At 37.6% G+C, this 18,667-nt stretch overlaps 1 protein-coding gene and 1 long non-coding RNA gene across 2 annotated transcripts; one reads left to right on the top strand and one right to left on the bottom strand.

The window, feature by feature from the left end:
* Positions 1 to 1,093: 1,093 nt before the first annotated feature.
* Positions 1,094 to 3,982, bottom strand: LOC148911630 (uncharacterized). The gene is made up of 3 exons (XR_016119541.1): positions 3,922 to 3,982; positions 1,420 to 1,731; positions 1,094 to 1,257 (listed from the first exon to the last, which is right to left on the bottom strand). It is a non-coding gene; the product is annotated as an uncharacterized LOC148911630 (long non-coding RNA).
* Positions 3,983 to 4,116: 134 nt separating this feature from the next.
* Positions 4,117 to 18,142, top strand: LOC116288251 (glutamate receptor ionotropic, kainate 2). The gene is made up of 16 exons (XM_089029235.1): positions 4,117 to 4,293; positions 4,683 to 4,765; positions 5,267 to 5,419; positions 7,248 to 7,499; positions 8,675 to 8,877; positions 9,175 to 9,222; positions 9,817 to 9,918; positions 10,206 to 10,349; positions 10,758 to 10,862; positions 11,873 to 11,995; positions 12,833 to 13,024; positions 13,773 to 14,130; positions 14,273 to 14,626; positions 15,568 to 15,738; positions 16,254 to 16,449; positions 17,651 to 18,142. The coding sequence occupies exons 2-16, from the start codon at positions 4,702 to 4,704 to the stop codon at positions 17,712 to 17,714; spliced, it is 2,529 nt and encodes an 842-aa protein (XP_088885361.1). The 5' UTR covers positions 4,117 to 4,293; positions 4,683 to 4,701; the 3' UTR covers positions 17,715 to 18,142.
* Positions 18,143 to 18,667: the final 525 nt, after the last annotated feature.

Below are 18,667 nucleotides of genomic sequence, written 5' to 3'. Positions count from 1 at the left end.
CTTTTAACAACTCTGGCATTATAAATAAATATAAAAGAGATACCAGATAACAGAGTCAAAAGTAGATTTAGTCAGACGTTTCGAAAGAGATCACTCTTCCTTTATTCAGTGGCGATATCTTAGCGATGACTAAGAAATTCATGCATTAACAGTTTCTAATAGCCTCGTGGGATTTTAATGCATTGCTCTTTGTTCTTTAAGGCCTAATTCGTCTCATTTCTACGGCTTCTCTGATCTTTCTCTTTTGAAGATTCAATGTTTCCTGCCTCCTGTCATGGCTGCCATCATGTGATGGTTCAAAACCACTGTGCTGAAAGCAAAATTTGGAAGGGCAAATTTGTGTGCAAGGCCCTCTCAGTCCTGCCCAGCACCCGACCCAAACAGGGACACAAACAGGGACACAAACAGGGACACAAACAGGATCACAAACAGGGACACAAACAGGATCACAAACAGGAACACAGGAACACAGGAACACAGGAACACAGGAACACAGGAACACAGGAACACAGGAACACAGGAACACAGGAACACAGGAACACAGGAACACAGGAACACAGGAACACAGGAACACAGGAACACAGGAACACAGGAACACAGGAACACAGGAACACAGGAACACAGGAACACAGGAACACAGGAACACAGGAACACAGGAACACAGGAACACAGGAACACAGGAACACAGGAACACAGGAACACAGGAACACAGGAACACAGGAACACAGGAACACAGGAACACAGGAACACAGGAACACAGGAACACAGGAACACAGGAACACAGGAACACAGGAACACAGGAACACAGGAACACAGGAACACAGGAACACAGGATCACAAACAGGAACACAAACAGGGACACCAACAGGGACACAAACAGGATCACAAACAGGGACACAAACAGGGACACAAACAGGGACACAAACAGGGACACAAATAGGATCACAAACAGGGACAGCAACAGGAACACAAACAGGATCAAAAACAGGGACACAAACAGGAACACAAAAAGGAACACAAACAGGGACACAAACAGGATCACAAACAGGGACACAAACAAAATCACAAACAGGGACTCAAACAGGGACACCGCAGGCAGATAGATATTCCGCACTTCTATGATCAACATATTAAATCAAAACCGTTCACAAAAACAAAACAAAAAAATTCATTGTGTCTTGCCTGATATTATTTTCCGCGTTTTACCAATAACTCTAGTGCCAGCTGCCAACTCGCTGTGTCTTTGTTTAAATAAGCCTGCGAATCAAGAAATTGAATTTGATCAAAAACTCTAAAATTATGAGGTTAAAAAAGTATCAATGTCCAAACTAAATCTCGAAAAATTGATTTTGACTGTGAACTTGTGAGGTTTTGGCCTTGGTGACTGTAATTATCTAAAAGTAATTTTTCTTTATTTACCTGTTTGCTTATGATCCTTCAACTAGAGCAAAAGGCTAGCTTTGATCACAAAGTAAAAAGCTTTACCAATCAAATTAATTTGAAGGTTGAATTTAACAATAAGTGGAAATTATTGAACGTAGATCTCTTGAATCCTTTCTTGTAACCCTATACTGGATGTACCATGCATTAGCCATGTATCCAATTAACGAGCTTGGCTCCAACAACTTGTATCCCCAATATTCAGTTCTGAGAATTCATTTGTGGAAATAAAACGATTTTTTTACCCATACAATAAAAATGAAATAGGTTTCTCTCAGCGGGATAGCAGCCCTACGCAAGAGAAAAAGAATAATGATCACAAAATAATTCAACAGTCTACCTTCACAAAATAGAACTCACTGAAAAGCGGTAAGCTTTAATCGTATTGTTATTAGAATATTTACAGACCAAGATGGCGACAGCTAGCTCTTTTCAAAGTCGAAGAAATTAAAGCCAAGATATGTTGAAACGCAATCTAAGATGATTATGTTATTTTCATATTTGCATTTCAGTACCGAGGATCAAAGAGTTGCCAGCACTAAGATAGTATTATACAAGAACTTCCTTTTTAAAGGACAGAAGCTATTGAGGAACTGCTTGTATTGTTATATTCTACAGTTCAAATCATAAGGTGAGCAGATTCATTGCCAAACAAAATGATGAAAGGAAATCTTCACACACTATAGAAAATTTGAGTACAGTAGCACAAATACGAGTATCAAAGGAGACCCTGCTCGCTGAGTCAAATATGAGCTATCCCTTCAAGGTAAATCTAAAAAAATTGAATAGTTTTTTAGATTAAAATCTAAAGATGACTTGCTTGGAATTAAACCGCTAATTCTGTACATGTGAAACAATCTACCTATGGATCCAAATGGATACTCAACTTCCAAAAAACCGTATAAAAGAATAAAACTTTGGCATTGTTAAAAAATCAAATGATTCCAGTTACAAATTCTGCCTGCAACTTTAATAACACCTTACTTGTATAAAACTGAGGCTGTGTTTACACGTTCCCAGAGGAATTTTTAACCACTCAAAACGTCGTTCGTTTAAGGGGTTCCGTTTTTACGGGATTGTGCTGTCCGAAGAAAAATTCATACGCCTCGCGAGTTCTTCTCTTCTTATTTTCTCACACAGCTTGTCATACCTTTAATAGCTTTAACTGATTTGACTTTTATTACCGCAGTGCTGCTTCGGTTTTCTCATTAAGGTATTTTAGAGTGTTTAATTACTTTTTTTATTGCCAAAGTAATGATAGATTAACGCGGTCTAAGGAGGTTCTTTTTCCTTGATGAGGATGTAATGTTGATGCTGATATGCTACATTCCTCTAAGTTTCGAATTGTTAACAGTAATGATGTTGGTGATGTTGGATAGTGGTGATAATGATGATGGTTAGTTGTGGTGTTTGGTGATAGTGGTGGTGGTTGTGACGATGATGTCATGAACTTAAAATGATCCCTGTGGCCCCCAATTCCAAGATTAACAATGTAACTGAATCGAAGTCATTTCTCATATACTATAGCTGCCTTTGATTTAAAATGAATTACTTGAAAGTGTGCAATGGCCTGTGCTTTAAGTAAAACGTGCTTTATTTATGGTAGAAATACGATTCAGAAGTTCCAACAGCCTTTTAACTGATAATTTGCAGCAAATTCTCAATAAATATTACCCGAACTTGGTCGCTGCGAGTGGGAATTGCTCGTTGGAATTTAGTTTTTCAGCCGCCAGAGGCGCAAAAGGTAGTATATTTTAGCTTGCCCTTCGCAACTACCTAGTTCGTGTAACATTGAAAATTGCTTTACTAAAATGTTGGAAGAATAAGAAGATAAGCAAACAAATATCGACTTTAAATGCTTGAATAACTGATTCACATTCATAAGTAAAAGTAAAAAAAGTCCTAAATTACCACATAAGTCTAGAAAAATGTTTCATTTTTGCTTTTTATTTTTTTGTCCAAAAAGCCAAACCTTTGTTACTTGCATCATTGAACATCAGTAAATAATAACATTTAGTCACCCCTCTATTTACTATGGTAAATAGAGTTGTAACCATATTGATATTGCACATTTTACCGTGACATCAGTACGTAAATAATAACACAGTGGTTTTTGATGTCTGCCAGACGTTATTGCAGTTTGATGTTTCTATTGACAACTATAGCGTTATAACTTAATTTATTTAGCTGTCAAATCTTTTCAACCGTCTTTTCTAGACATTTCTATGGAGGTTTAGAAAGACTTCAGAGAGTCGTAAGCAATCAATAAGGTTCAGTTTTAATGGCCTGAAAAGTTAGTTTTTGCTAAAGGTTTATTTAATGCCAAATTTGCCGACCCCAAGAATTTTTTACGGTTGCCGAATGTGACAAAAATAAGAAGCTTAAAAAATTTTAAGCGACAGCCAAATTAATAGTAGAGAAGTTTCACAGTAGAAAAACAAGTTATTATACAATTGATATGTAAATAATTATCACACTCACCAGTAACTAATTGGCTGCGTATTATCCATAGAAAGTTAGGATAATAAAGGAATATCATCCTTAGTTTCTCCAAATTCAATTTTTGGCACGAGGGACTTGAGTGAACGTCATAATCGAATTTCAATGTGACAACCTGAAACCATACGTTTTGACATAAATATTTTATTTGCGTCTCAGTCGCCTTATGGTAAGTTTAATTCTGTCTTTTTTTTCCTTTGACAAAGACAACCATTCATTTCCTCTCGTTAAAAACAACAAGAGTGTTCTTTTTGGTTGATTATGTTCGGTGCTCGATCGTTTCCCAAAGATGTTGGCAAATCAGTTTTGTTTTGTTGCTTTTAGACGATCTTAGAAGTATAGTCTCTTAAGAAGGTATGTTTCGCAGTCAAAGTATTTTGTAATTAACTAAAATGACTAAGAATTAAGATTATTTGTTTATTTTTGCTAAGGTTTGAATCTTTTCACTTAAACCGCTAAATCAAACCGACACCGATATTCGCCGTACAAACTCCAGTTTAACAGCGATAGCGATATCTCCTTCGGTTATCTCAACTGCATTTAAATCTTCTTAAAAAACAGCATCTACCCGTCCTCAAACCAACGCAAACCCCCTATTGCGAACTAACTATGTTTCTTAGTTATTTGTCATGCGAACTTGACTGACGTTTGAAGTATTTTCTCGCCACTAATTTGCCATCTTTATCATCCAAATCACAATTCCAAACTCTGATTACATTCAACTCTTGAACTTGCAATTTCAGTTTCGTTTTGCTGCTAAAGATGTACAGAGAATTGCTCCTCTTGGTTGTCATAAATTTTTTTGTTGTTAATTCGTACTTTATCGGTAAGTCAAAGACACCTGTATTGGTAATTTGTATGTAACAAGTTATATAATATTTTCCCCGTCGCAAATTAATTGTACGTGGAATAGGAAGGCACCGTACACACATTTTCCTTAGTTTTGTTAAAGTATCTTCAGTGAATTTGAAAATAACGGAGGTGAGATTTAAATTGGGTTGTTAGTTTTTGACAAAGAAACATCGATATGCTTATTACATAACATTAAAATCTCTAAAAAAAATACTGCAATAGCTCAAAAAACATATTTAAATATAAAAAGAGGTAAAACAGCGGCGCTAGAATTAGCGATTTTTCACATTCTTCATACTTTAACACATTCTTCATACTGACATGCTGTGGTCGAAAAGATAAAATAGTTGTCATACAAGGGTTTACCAAAATAAAAACAACTTTTGCCAACCTTTTAAGCATGCAGTATTTCATGTTTTACCGTGTCTATGTTGTAGTTTCAAATACTGGACTATTTTTCTCTGTGAATTTTTAGAAGTTTTGGAGCCTCGTAGTTACGCAAACGAATCAAGATCCATGCTAAGAATGGTCATGGATGAAAAGAATTCCGAACTAAAAGCAAGTGGATCGTTATTTTCTCTTCGACTGTCAAACGTCAGTTCTGGACCAAGTGATGTTTATAAAAATGGTATGTATTTTCAAGTAAAAAAACTTCTAAAAACGTCTTTAAAACTGTCGCCGAGCAAACACGCGTTTTTTTTTGTTGTTGTTGTTTTGTTTTTGTTTTTTTGTTTTTTTGTTTTTTTGTTTTTTTTCGTTTTTTTGTTTTTTTGTTTTTTTGTTTTTTTGTTTTTTTGTTTTTTTGTTTTTTTGTTTTTTTGTTTTTTTGTTTTTTTGTTTTTTTGTTTTTTGTTTTTTTTTTTTTTTTTTTTTTTTTTTTTTTTTTTGTTTTTTTTTTTGTTTTTGTCGTTGTTGTTGTTGGTTTTTTTTTTTGTTATGATTGACGCTATATCAATAAAAGGCTGCCAATTCCGTTCGCACTTGAAACGGACCGGAGTACCTTCTACAATATATTGAATATTTATCCAACATGGCTGCTACTTATATTCCGTCAGTAATGATTGCCTTTATACATAATAATATCATGAAACATGGCTACCCAGTGACTTTTATTGCCGTCAGAAATGATTGCTTTATTGCGGGCGACAAGAGGAGCACGCAAGCATAATCTTGACGAGAAAACGCCAAGGGGCCTGGGCCCGCGGAAAACGAGAGACTAGACAGCTTTTCAGAGTTTTCGACTTCCAACTGGAATGTAAAGAATGCGAAGAATGCAGACTTACAGGATTAGGCCAGTGCTCAAACAGGTTTTCACGAGTACGAGAGGGAATTCGATCCACAGGGATAACCTTCTTTAGCAGGCCAACTGAATCACTAAATACTCACTTGCATCTGCCTCTCCATATATTAATAGCTACTCAAGCCTCTCAAATAAATTAAGAATACCTTCCACCAATGTTCTACGCCCGCACTTCCTAACCTGAGGTTATCCCTAGTATAGTTACTATCTTGTCATAAGGCCCCGTCCACACGTATCAAGAAATGTTTGTATCCGCAAATTATTTTTTGCGTATACGAAAATGTTTGCGTCCAGACGCAGCGTATTCGAATCGTTTTCACCGTCCACACGTATCCGTTTTCGTAAAATTTGCGAATACGGATACAAAAATTTCCGGACAACGTGTGGACGCAACCCGTATCCGTAAAAAAAAAAATTGCGGGTACAAAAATTTCCGGATACGTGTGGACGGGGCCTAAGAAGCCAATCACTTGGACAGATTAGCTTCATAGTGAATGTTATCCAAATGAATACCAATTTTATTCCCTTGCTAGAAATGAATAGAAACCTAGATTAGTAAATATAATTAGTCATCGTGGCTGCCAATTTTTCTCCTGGGGCAAACCTGCTGAATTCTTTCTCATGTAAATCACTGATTAGACCAGTTTCAACTGTTGGTGCTTTCTGTCATGGTTGCCATCACGTGATGATGGAAAGCCTCTATATATATCAGCGCACATCATCCAAAACATAGCTGTCCTTTTTATATTCTTTGGAAATATCAGTACCAAACACTTAAAGTCAACCAGCGATTCCCTAAAGAATGTTTTACCCCATATTTAAGCATCATCAGAGCTAACATGGCGACAAGCTTCATTTTTGCAAACCTCATTTCCTTAATAGAGATTTGCACCATCACGTGCCGGAAGGAATGTTAGATGGTATAACAATAGAATCCTTTTGTGTCAGAAATTGAGTTTTTTTATCCTACTACTATTTATTGTTCCTGCCATCAAACATGGCTGCCATCACGTGTTGGTGCAAAACACCAATGGTAACGCAGAATATGTTTTCCAAAATGGTCTCCAGTTTCGTTCCTCAGGAAACAATAAAGAAAACTGATGTGGGGGAGAATAGTTTTGGTTTTAAAAAAGTAACAGTTTGTGTCATTTTTCAGGTTACTCTCTGCTTAAGAGTGACGTCATTGGTATATTTAGCTTGGACCCAGATCCCCTGGAAGAGTGCATTCTCAGTAGCATTTCTGGGATTCCATTATTTCGCCTTCACGACCAGAAAACCGCCAAAGTGGATCACTTAGGGTTTTCTGAAAACTTGATCACAATGTCGGCTGACTACTTTAGCTATGCCGAAGCAACAGTTCAAATACTGGGATCATTTCAATGGAGAAAGATCGCTTTGATATTCGAAGGTAAGAGCTGTATTAGTTTCAATAATAGCTCAAGATTAGGCAATCAAGGGTGCTCGCAGTAGTTAAACTTGCCTCTCACCTATGCGGTCTAAGGTTTTATTGCTGGTATTGTATAGAACGGTCTGAACCCAGGTGAATGAATGTTAATCGAAGTGTTATAATCATCCGGGTGGATGTAGTCCTGAGAAGGACTGTTTGATGTGACTGACGTTTCGACAACCTGAGCGGAAGTCATCTTCAGAGTCAAGTGAAGAATAAAGTCAGATTGGTCATATTTATACTGCCACGATAACAATATAGCCTAATTACCTGGATTTGCGTAATTGACGGCGTCGGTCTAATGAGTGCGCGCCGCTGTTTCGGTATTGTGAGCGAAGTTATCGTTTCTCATAAGCCATAAGGCATTCACTGGATTCCCAGTTTATCGCATGGTATGATGCCTGGCAATGTTATTATGATCATTCTGTTTTTCAACAGCACTTTGATTTTCTTTACGTCTGATATTAAACGATCTACCCGTCTCACCAATATATGTTGCTTCACAATTATTACATGAAATCATATAGATAGCACCGACTCGATCGTTTGGGCTGTCACGATCTTTGACCTTAGTCAGGACCTTTCGTACTGTGGATTCGATGAGCCAAAAAATAACCCTGATGACAAGGCTAATACACCAAAAGCCTTCATTTCACTGCCATACATCAGAGGTAGGTCAGAGATCATATCACGCATTTTACAACCACATAACATCCGCGTGGCTAATTGACCTGTATCCACATTACGAAAGGTCCTGACTTTTCTTCCTGGTTAACCGGTTTTCAAGTCCTCTCTCCGCAAAACGTAACATCGTGGATCGCATAGTAAGTCGTGCCCTAACTTTTGATCGGCCAAGAGGCTACTTCAGGGTATTGATAAATTGTGCAGGTTTGAAGGATTGAGCTATGACAATTTTGCGATTAAATATAGCGCACGGATCTGCCTCTAGCCATACTCGCTCTCTCTCTCTCTCTCTCTCTCTGTCTCTCTCCATCCCTTTCCCTCTCTCTCCCTCTCTCTCCCTCTCTCTCCCTCCCTCTCTCCCTCTCCCCCTCACACTCTCTTTCCCTCTCTCTAGTCAATAGAAAAGTACATCTAGTAATACCTACTCACATGTGTTAACTGCTTTCCACCAGGTCATCGGTTCTACCAAACAGTCTACTTCCAGTCTCTATCAGTCAACAAGGATTACGAAATAACGTACATCCAAATGAAGGACGAAGCCAACAAGACATCCTTTGCTATGGCGAACAAAGTCATGAAAACACTTGCTGCTTCTGACGTGGATGTTATTCTACTTTACGTCAGAGACAGTTACAAATCAGTGCTCCTTCCAATGGTAAGAATAAATTTGTTGAGTATGATTTATTCTAAATTTTCACATGGGAATAGTGCTTTGGCACCTTCACGTGATGGCAGCCATGACAGGAGGCACCACACTAGAGTCTTTGGCCCTGTGAATTATTTCTCTTGTAAATGATCAGATTTGACCAGATTCAATTGTTCCTGCCTACTGTCTGCCATCATGTGATGGTGCAAAGCCTTTATATATTTCAAAAACATTTACCGATCTTGATCTTCATAGGAATCTCAGCAAAGGCAAGTATTAATCTATTGTGGTTTTTTTACTTGACAGGAAGCGTGCAATCCAAAAAAGTCGTATGTTTGGATAATACAGGAATCGGTAAGCAACGCCTTATTATTTATTTTTTTGCAACAATACCACTTATAATTTTTGAGACACTTGCATGCTGGGGATAATGTCATGTAACTATGGATAGGATAGCTTTAAGGTAGATTTTACCAGAGGTAAAAAGAATCAACAGAATTCTTGTCGTAATATTTTCTCATTCCAGACCACGTGTCATTCTCTTGAGTGTCAAGTCTTTTCAATTGCCCATAAGAAGACATAAATAACTCAAAGATTCTTAATCTTAAGGGAATGACACGTGGTCGCGGCTGAAATGGGATAGTATCATATCCAAGCTACAGGGGTCTAGTTTGAAATGCTTATTAGGTATTAAGGGCAGTTTATCAATTATTATTGTGCATCTGCATACATCATGCATTTTGAGCATACGGTTCGAATCCTGACCTCGGAACTACGCTTGAGTATAGCGATTGTCGGGGCTCTTCCTAGTTCCACTGAAATTTTCTTTCGGCTCTGCTGTTTTCTTCCCTTCAACCCAACATTTTAATTTCCAATCCAACAATAAGTTAGCCACACCCTGCCTTTAATTAGCTCTAAGATGATGCCACTTTTCATTAATTTTGTTAGATCTCCGACTACATAAAGTCCCACCCAGATCACATGACAGTTGGTTTTCACCTCCCGCGGGAACAGAGCTCATTGCCATCAAAGAACACCTCGCTTTTTCAGGTAAGCTATGCTACATTATTTCTTTAAATCAAATTTTGGTTCCACGCAAGTATTAATCGTTCCAAGATTTAGGGGAGAACTGGGTCGAGTTGACATTAATTGCAGTGCATTGTGGGAGTGTTTTAGGGGACGAATTAGACGCCATCTTGGGAATGATTCCGCCAAAACAGTCCCACAACATTTGTCAACCCAGTTTTTTTAACCTAGGAATGGCTAATCCTTCATCTTCATGTGGATTCGCAAATGTGTTTCTTTTACTCGAGCTCAGTTTTCCTTACTTTTTTTAGGACAGTATCAATCTCATCTCCGATACAACATCTGTGGTTTCCATGGCAATGGATAGGTTACTAGGTTCTGGGATCTGGTTGCCAGGCAACAGTACTTCTTCTCTACTGTTGAACAGAAAAAGATTGTATGAAAAGGCAATCAAGGTAGAATATTAGTTATATTATTTCAAACAATAGACTTCTTTAGCTTGTGTGTAATGTTTTCCCATTTCAGACACCGTGATATTCCATACACCGAATCGGAATATGACGACCAATTGGGATAACTTTCCTGTCTGCACTGACTAGCGACTGGCTAGCCTCGTGTCAACGTGGAGACATACAAGCTTTTTCACATGTATGATAGGCTAGTCAGTCGCAATAGTTATTCAAATTGGCCGCCATATTTCCATTCGGTGTATAGATTTCTTTGTTTGACGGTTGTGCATGAGAAGACACTTGAATATAGAAACAACTCAAACAAATGAAATTATACTCGAGAATGACACGTGATCTGTAATGAAAAAACATGACGGCCAAGGTAAAGAGGTCTATTACATTGCTAATTTTCAGACAACGATCACTGGAAAGACAGGTCTGGTCAAGTTTAACAAGAAAGGCGAAAGGCTTGTACAGCAGTTGACTATTGTAAATTTGAGAAACGACGTCTTTGTTAAGGTAAGAAATTAACAAATTGTTATAAATGAAAATATTCTTCTACGTCTGAGCGTTTTCGTGTTTCAAGAACCTAGAGAACCTTGTAGCTTTAATTTCTTAATTACTGGTCAAGGGAAGCACTTTAATTACCTAACTATAATCATCTAGATATAATTAATTATCTGGACTTTAATTGGTTAATTATCACCTTCAGTTTACCTAATGCTAGCACAACGAGCTTGTTAATAAAATATTAGTATAATTTTATTTGAATATAGATTTCTCGGTCTGTGATTGGTCGAGCGACCGGTAATTCTGAGACGATAATCACAGCTGGAGCGGTGAATATGAGGTTTTCCAAAGTTTTCCAGATCGGAAGTAATACTAAAATGTGTTTTTTTTAAATTCTGAATTTCTCTGATATTTAAGTCTAAAATTATACTAAAGCAATTATTCCCCTCAGACTCAGTGATTATGGTGATATTCCACCGATAATCACTTCGCCTTCGGCGATTGATTTTTAAATACTATGCTTTCATGTTTTTGTTTCACTGACTAGCTTCGTGTTCACATGGAAGCGTTTTCACATGTATGAGAGGCTATATATAGCTATAATTATTCAAAATGGCCGCCATTTTTCGATTCGCTGTATATTGCATTCGTTAGGAGAATAAAACTAACTCCGTGGAAAAGTTGTGGTGATCGAAGAAACGTAGACTCCCTTCACAATTATCTTCGATGCCATGCTAACAGGAAAATGCGAAATAAATATCTCAAATCGATTCCAACTGGAAAAAGAGTGATTTCCGATGTATTTATCTGTTAGGCGCGCGCGCATCCAAATTAATGCTGAAAGCGTTCTAGAAAAACAGCTCAAACGTTTCTAAAATTTTTCTTTAATTTTTCTAATGATCTCGTCACTTTCTTCTCCTTTTTTAGATTACTTTTTTTACCATATGTTTTCAACTCTACTACTTTATAATTTGCTTTCGCTATCCATATCTTGTACTGATACAACTTATCATATTTAGATTGGAACATGGTCCAAGAACTCTTCTAAACTTCGACTCGATGGAGAAATAAAACAAAATGTCGAGCAGAAAAACAACCCTGCAACTCTACAGGGAAGGAGACTGTCCGTCACGACCATGGCGGTAGGTTGCGTCTGATATCTCTTGAACGGCTCTTTGATTGGCGTCTTTTATTATTATCTCAACAATGAAACATCTTTAGAAATTCTGATAGAAAAGGTTTCGGATGGCTTTCAAAAGTCCCAACAAATGGCGACGCAAACGGATAGCATGGTCTGAATAAATTTCGGTTATGATTGGTTTATTGGATTGAATATGATTATTGTTATGATACATGTAACGTAATAACACAGTGCGCACCCCTACACCAGTCCTCTAGATCCGTCCCTGATATTGGCCGCACATGAATTAAGGTAGGGTGTGGTGAACTTTTCGCTTAATACTTAGCCTCAATTTTGTGAAGAATATTCACGTGTTCCAGACAAGTTTCGTGGAATTTCAAAGTATTTGTATTGATCAAGTTGTGCATTCTTTACTTTACCGTTAATATTTCTGGATATTTAGACACTGATACGAAGCTAAGCCTGAGTAAATGAGTCAAAGAACACAGTGATAATTACAAACTCAATGCTCTTTAGAGTGTGTGCAACCACATGACTCAAAACCACTTGGGATATAAACAACAATGAAGCAGCCGCAATCTTGGTTGATCTAACAAGAGAAGCTTAATGATTAATGCAAGATGGTGGCAATGACGTAACATACACCTGCTCTATAATTGGTTACCCCTTACGGTGTCCTCCCTGTTGGGAAGTAAGCCACCAAAGTTATCCCTCGCACCAGGATTTTTTCACACAACAACTGCAGACAACCAAATAACGCAGGCTAGCTATGAAGTGTAAGCTCTAAAATATTTTTAGGGACTGGAATAATGATTGTCAATTTGAATATTTTCTACAGATTGAGCCTTTTGTATTTAAGACCATGCTCCCCGATGGCACGATTAATTACACTGGATTCTGTATAGATTTGCTACAAAAACTGGCAGCTGATTTGAAGTTCACTTACGATATTCACGAACCACCTGATCACCAGTATGGTTCCATACACAATGGTTCGTGGAATGGCATGATACGAGAAATAATAGACGGAGTGAGTACCTGTTGGGCTTCCTGTGCGTTATGACGGTCTTAAAACCGCTCTATATAGTTACTATAGTAACGTCTTCTAAATATGGAAAGCCGTTTAGTTGTCTTGTTCAGGTCTCAATGCTGAAGGATATTTAAATTCAGCTTGAGAAATGGTTTGAAACCATAGTAACCATTGCTAAGAGCTTCATCGTCTTTCCATAGAAGGTTGACAAGAGTGCAGATTATCATTATACATATTGCATCGTCTGTTATTTTGTGGGTTTTTTTTTCATCGAAGAATAATATATTTGCAGCCAATCACAATATCAATCACAATACGTATTAGTGCATCGTATTTTTGTTTGATTTTTTTATCAGAGGCCGTTATGTTTGCAGCTTTGCGAACTTTCTTTCTTATCAAATTTGTATTCCCTCATTGATCTTCGTATGCGACCCATGTTCTGTTGTTCAGTCCTTCAACCAATGTGGCAGCGTGTAGTTTATATTTTGATTCTTTTGTTCATCTATTTATGCCATTGTGGTATGTATCATTCGCGTTTATGCTTACTTGCATTGGTTGTAAATTTAATGAAATAAAATAAAATAAGATCGAATAGTAAGACAATTGCTAATTAGCTGGGATTTCGGTAGTGGTAAATGACGCCATAATGCAAGTGTCCTATTGCATCGTCTGCTATTTTGGTTCTTCCCATAGAAGGCTAACGTAATGCAGCTCATTAAATTTTCTGTTATTTTGCTTCATCCCAAAGGAGGCGGACATGATTGTAGCAGACATCACCATAACCGGAGAACGTGAAAAAGCGGTAGACTTCACCGTAAGCTACATGTACTACAGAGAAAATATGGTGATGCGAAAAACACCAATAGAACACATAAACTATTTTCAGTTCATGGCTCCCTTCACAGAAGGGGTATGGGGGACGCTTTTCTTAAGTTTTCTTGTGGTCTCGTTGGCGTTGTTTCTCATAAACTATTTCAGTCCGTATGGACACAAAAATGATGAAGGAAGGAAGACATCTGAGGAGTTTCAGTTTTTCAACTGTTTCTGGTTCTCAATTGCATGTATGTTGCAACAAGGAGCGGAACATTTGCCCAAAGCCTTCTCAGGTAAGTGATGGAGTTGATGTTTCTACATTCCCTTACTTGCAGCAACAAATAAAATTGCAAGACCATCAAAAACTACCTCGAGCAGCAAAAGAAAAAATAATCCCATAACTTACCTCCTAACATGTTTTTATAATATGTTCAGGTCGTGTACTAGTTGGCTTCTTCTGGTTTTCAATCCTCCTCTGGATATCAACGTATACAGCGAATCTGGCAGCATTTTTTACCGTCAACAACTTGGTCTTTCCAATAACAAGCTTCCAACAAGCAGTCGATTCTACCGAATACGAAATGGGTCTTTCAAGAAAATCCCATTTGTACACGTTTTTTTCGACCTCTCAGGTGGAGCTCTATCAAAGAGCCTGGAGACTAATGAAGAACATTCCTAAAGATAATCCCACTGGAATCCAATGGGCGAGGGAACGTCAGTACATCCATATTGCAAATGGACCGCTACTGGAGTATGAGATCAACAAACCACCGTGTGATCTTATAATAAGTAAGACAATGTTTTCGTTCACTTGCTTAGAATAAACCTCTTTGGGTATACTTGGAGTACAAGCACGTGACCAAAAAATCCCTTGAGATATAAATAAAAGTGAAATAGTCGCCATGTTGGCTGATCTAACAAAAGAAGCTTAATAGAGGCTTTGCACCATCACGTGCCGCTTGGGCTGCCTGTGGTTAGATGGCAGAACAATAAAATCCCTTTGCTCTCCCATTTAAAACGATTTGTTGATGTATTGTTTCTGCCATCTATTATGGCTGCCGTCACGTGGTGGTGCAAAAACTCTATGAGGAATGCTTTGTATAGTCAATTAACATGGCGGCTATGACGTAACATGCACCCTAAGACTAATGTTTTTCCATTTCAGACCACGTGTCATTCTCTCTGAGAATAAGATTGTCTGTTTGAGTCCTATCCATTTTCTTTTGTCTTCTACCCCTCATGCGTAACTATCAAACAAAGAAATAATACTCTAGAAAATGACACGTGGTCTGCAGTGGAAGAAAAAAAACATTAGAAAAACGTAGAACAATTATTTTTAAGGCATAAAGGGCAAAAGGAATCTATATATGGACTTATAGAGACCTAAAGGACCCTTTCTTGCAGTAACCAATTCTCTCCAGTAAACAAAAATCGCGTAAAAATGTCAGAACTTTATAAAATTTCAGAAGTAAAAACGTATTTTTTGCGGGTTTGCGTAGTTCCAGGACTAGAGACCCCCATTACATTACGCCCAAGGTAAAGAGTATATAGATTTAGAGAAACAATTATTTTTAAAGCCAACAGGGATAAAGGAATCTACATGGACTCCTACATAGACCTAAAGGGCCCTTTCTTGCATACAGTAATAAATTCCCTCGGAAAAAAACATAAAAATGTCAGAATTTTGTAAATTTGAAAAGCAAAAACTTTTTTCTTGTGTGTGTGTGTAGTTCCAGGGCTGGAGACCCCCAAGAGCTACGGTATTGCTCTAAAGACGGACGATCCCCATCTACAACAAATATCATTAGGCATCCTACACCTTCGAGACACTGGCTTCATTGACGCGTTGAAAAGAAAATACTGGGACAGTAATAGCAAGTGTAATACGAATAATAACCAAAGTAAGTAGTATTTTTATACATTAGATTTTCAACGTATTTTTCTCATATCAAACACTCCGAAGAAGCGCCGTTTCGTAGCACTAACTGTTAGCATATCGATATTGAGGGAAAAAACTGGATCGAGTTGGCATTGCGTTGCATTTTGGGGCTGTCTTAGGGGACAAAATAGACGCCATCTTGGAAATATGTCAACTAAAACAAACAGCCCTAAAATACTGGAATTGCTAATATGAGACGTCGCGAATCATTATCCAGTGAACAAAGAAACCATACTAAAGTAAATATAATGGCTTTGCAAGATCACGTCATGGCAGCCATAACAGGAGGCACAACAATAGACGTAAATCAGATTCAGTTGTTCCTGTCTCTTGTCATGGCTGTCATCACCTTAAAAGTATCTGGGTATTTGAAGATTTTTGAAAAATACATCAACAGAAAAAAAGTTCCTTGAATTGTGATCGTTCTTTTTTAACTCTATGACGACTTATTCAAATACTGTTGTCTTTTTTTTCCAGAAATAACTCGCAGTACAATTCAGTTGTCCAGCATGGCTGGTGTGTTTGCTGTTTTAGCTGTTGGGTGCCTAGTTTCAGTCATAGTACTAGCCTTAGAAATCTACTGGTATAATAATGGTGCAAGAATAAGGGAGAAAGTAGAATTATTACCCAATTGGAAAGTTTCTCTAGGTTTTACGGGAAAATGGTTCCGAAGGTACATACCTACTGATCTACCAAGCCATCTACTTACCCACCTACGGTACCTACTCACCTACCAACTCACTCATCCACTCTCCGAACTAGCTTTCACCTTCTCTGCCTATACGCACCTAACCACCTACTAAGCCATCCGCTCCACTAGCACTCCACTACCAGCTACTGACCCATCAATTTACTAGCTCAATCACTCTCTTTCCCCCTACATACCTACCCACCTGCTGAACTACTAGGTGTATCATATCTCAGATAAGTGTTACTACGTACGTAGACATTTTCATGTTGTTTGTATTTGCGAATGTTCTGAATTCAAAACTACATTATTAAACCACTTCTCTCATCTTGAAATGCAGCAATCATATATATATGCATTTGTATAATGGTCATATATCATGGTTTCTTGCAAAAATATGGTCACACAACCAAGTAGTGACTTGGATAAACTTGATAAAATCGAATAAAAAATGAGTGCATTTATTTGGCAAGTCGAATTAAAAGTTGCTTATCACATAAAGCATTTTCTATCAGTTCATACGACAACCTTATACTTACCATTAGAAGCATACAGCAGCTAGAAATCGACGGAATAAAGCCATGTAAACGAAGCTCTTGCTAAATACGTCGACGTTCGAAAGATAATGAGCTGGCGACCAATACTAATTATGAACTTCTAAACAATGACACATCGGATGAATCACAAATGAATGAAGGAAAATGCACGATTAGAAACATAACACATTGCGCGAAAGTATGCAAAAAACGAGCAATGACACAAAAAGGATAAAAAATCCTTTTGTTTATTCAAACGTTGGACAATGTTTACATCATCTCAAGCGCAATACGCGCAAAAGTATGTTCATATTTATTGTATTTTCATACTTCTATGCAAGGGCTTTCGTACGTTAACGACACATTTCGATGCAAAGCTGGTTGATACCACCAAATGAGGGGTGCAAAAGCTCGTTTGGCAACAAGAAGCCTGTGCATAGAAGTATGAGAATACGTTAAACGTGGTCGTATTTTTGCGTGTTGCAACCAAGCCATTCATCCAATCTCGCACACAGAGCCTTTGTTTCTTACTGCGCATGCTCAACGAAATAAATAAAGGCTCTGGGTACGAGATTGGCCATTCATTGAAAAATAGTTTATCTACATTTTGTTTATAAAGTTTTATTTATTTATTTATTTATTTATTTCAGGAATAACGACTTGCATATGGGCAGAGTCAATCAAGCGGCTGAAGTAGATGAAGAAAAAGGATGAAAATTCCTGATACATTTAGCAACGACTAAACGAGCGGAAAGATGACAGGGCCGAAGTCGACAGGGCCGAAGACTCTAGTACCGGTTGGTCCGGTTTGAACCGTACATTTTTTAACCATCAGAACCATTTTCCTCCCTTGTCAGTAAAAAATATTCATTACATAAGTAAATAGAAAAAGCAGAACCACTTGTTTTGAAAACTGGACCACGACCCAAATGGTGGCTTTGGTTCTGGTTAATTTTGATGCCTTGGGAAGATATATTTTTTCGTCGCATTTTCGAGCAATAATTTATTTGAGGATGGTTGGAATATTTATGAAGGATGAAAGAAAAAAAAAATTAATCCAAGTAAAATGACAAAGAAAAGCCAAAGAAAACTTCATCTAGTTGTAAATAGAATCTTTTTGTAATAAAACTGAAGATGTCAAACTTTTCGTAATTTTTTGTTTATTTTGCCTTTGAATTAAACAAACGTTAAATTCAAAATGGATAAGGGAAAAAAGTAGAATCCCCATCAAGGGAGATATAGGTACTTCCAGCTTAGTGATATATATAACGGCAAATATGTTCGATATTTTAAATTTCAGAATAGATTGCAAGGCTTTAGTCGTCTAATACTTCATGTACGTACAAACATGTGGATCACCGAATACATTTATTGGTAGGAATAAGTAACTTAATGTATCATATACGACGTTCCTATCCAAGGGCGGATCCAGGGTTTTTTGAAGGGGGAGTCTCAGGGGTAAATTTTGTGGGCAAAGGAATCCCAGTCGCATTTTTACCACAAGAAGCCCATTTGACCTCAGGAATGACAGGGGGGTCGCGACTCCCCCGACCCTCCCCCTGGATCCGCCCTTGCTATCTTTCGCGCTATAGTAATAACATTTTCGTATAAATGCTAGTCAGTTCATTCCCCAACAACGTTATAATCGAACCTGCAGCACTTTATTC

The sequence above is a fragment of the Actinia tenebrosa genome, unplaced genomic scaffold (genome assembly GCF_029948245.1).
Source record: "Actinia tenebrosa isolate PJP-AT-01 unplaced genomic scaffold, QUT_ActTen_1.0 PGA_scaffold13__45_contigs__length_12533684, whole genome shotgun sequence".
In the NCBI taxonomy this organism is placed as follows: Eukaryota; Metazoa; Cnidaria; class Anthozoa; order Actiniaria; family Actiniidae; genus Actinia; species Actinia tenebrosa.
This window is presented reverse-complemented; position numbering and strand designations above follow the sequence as displayed.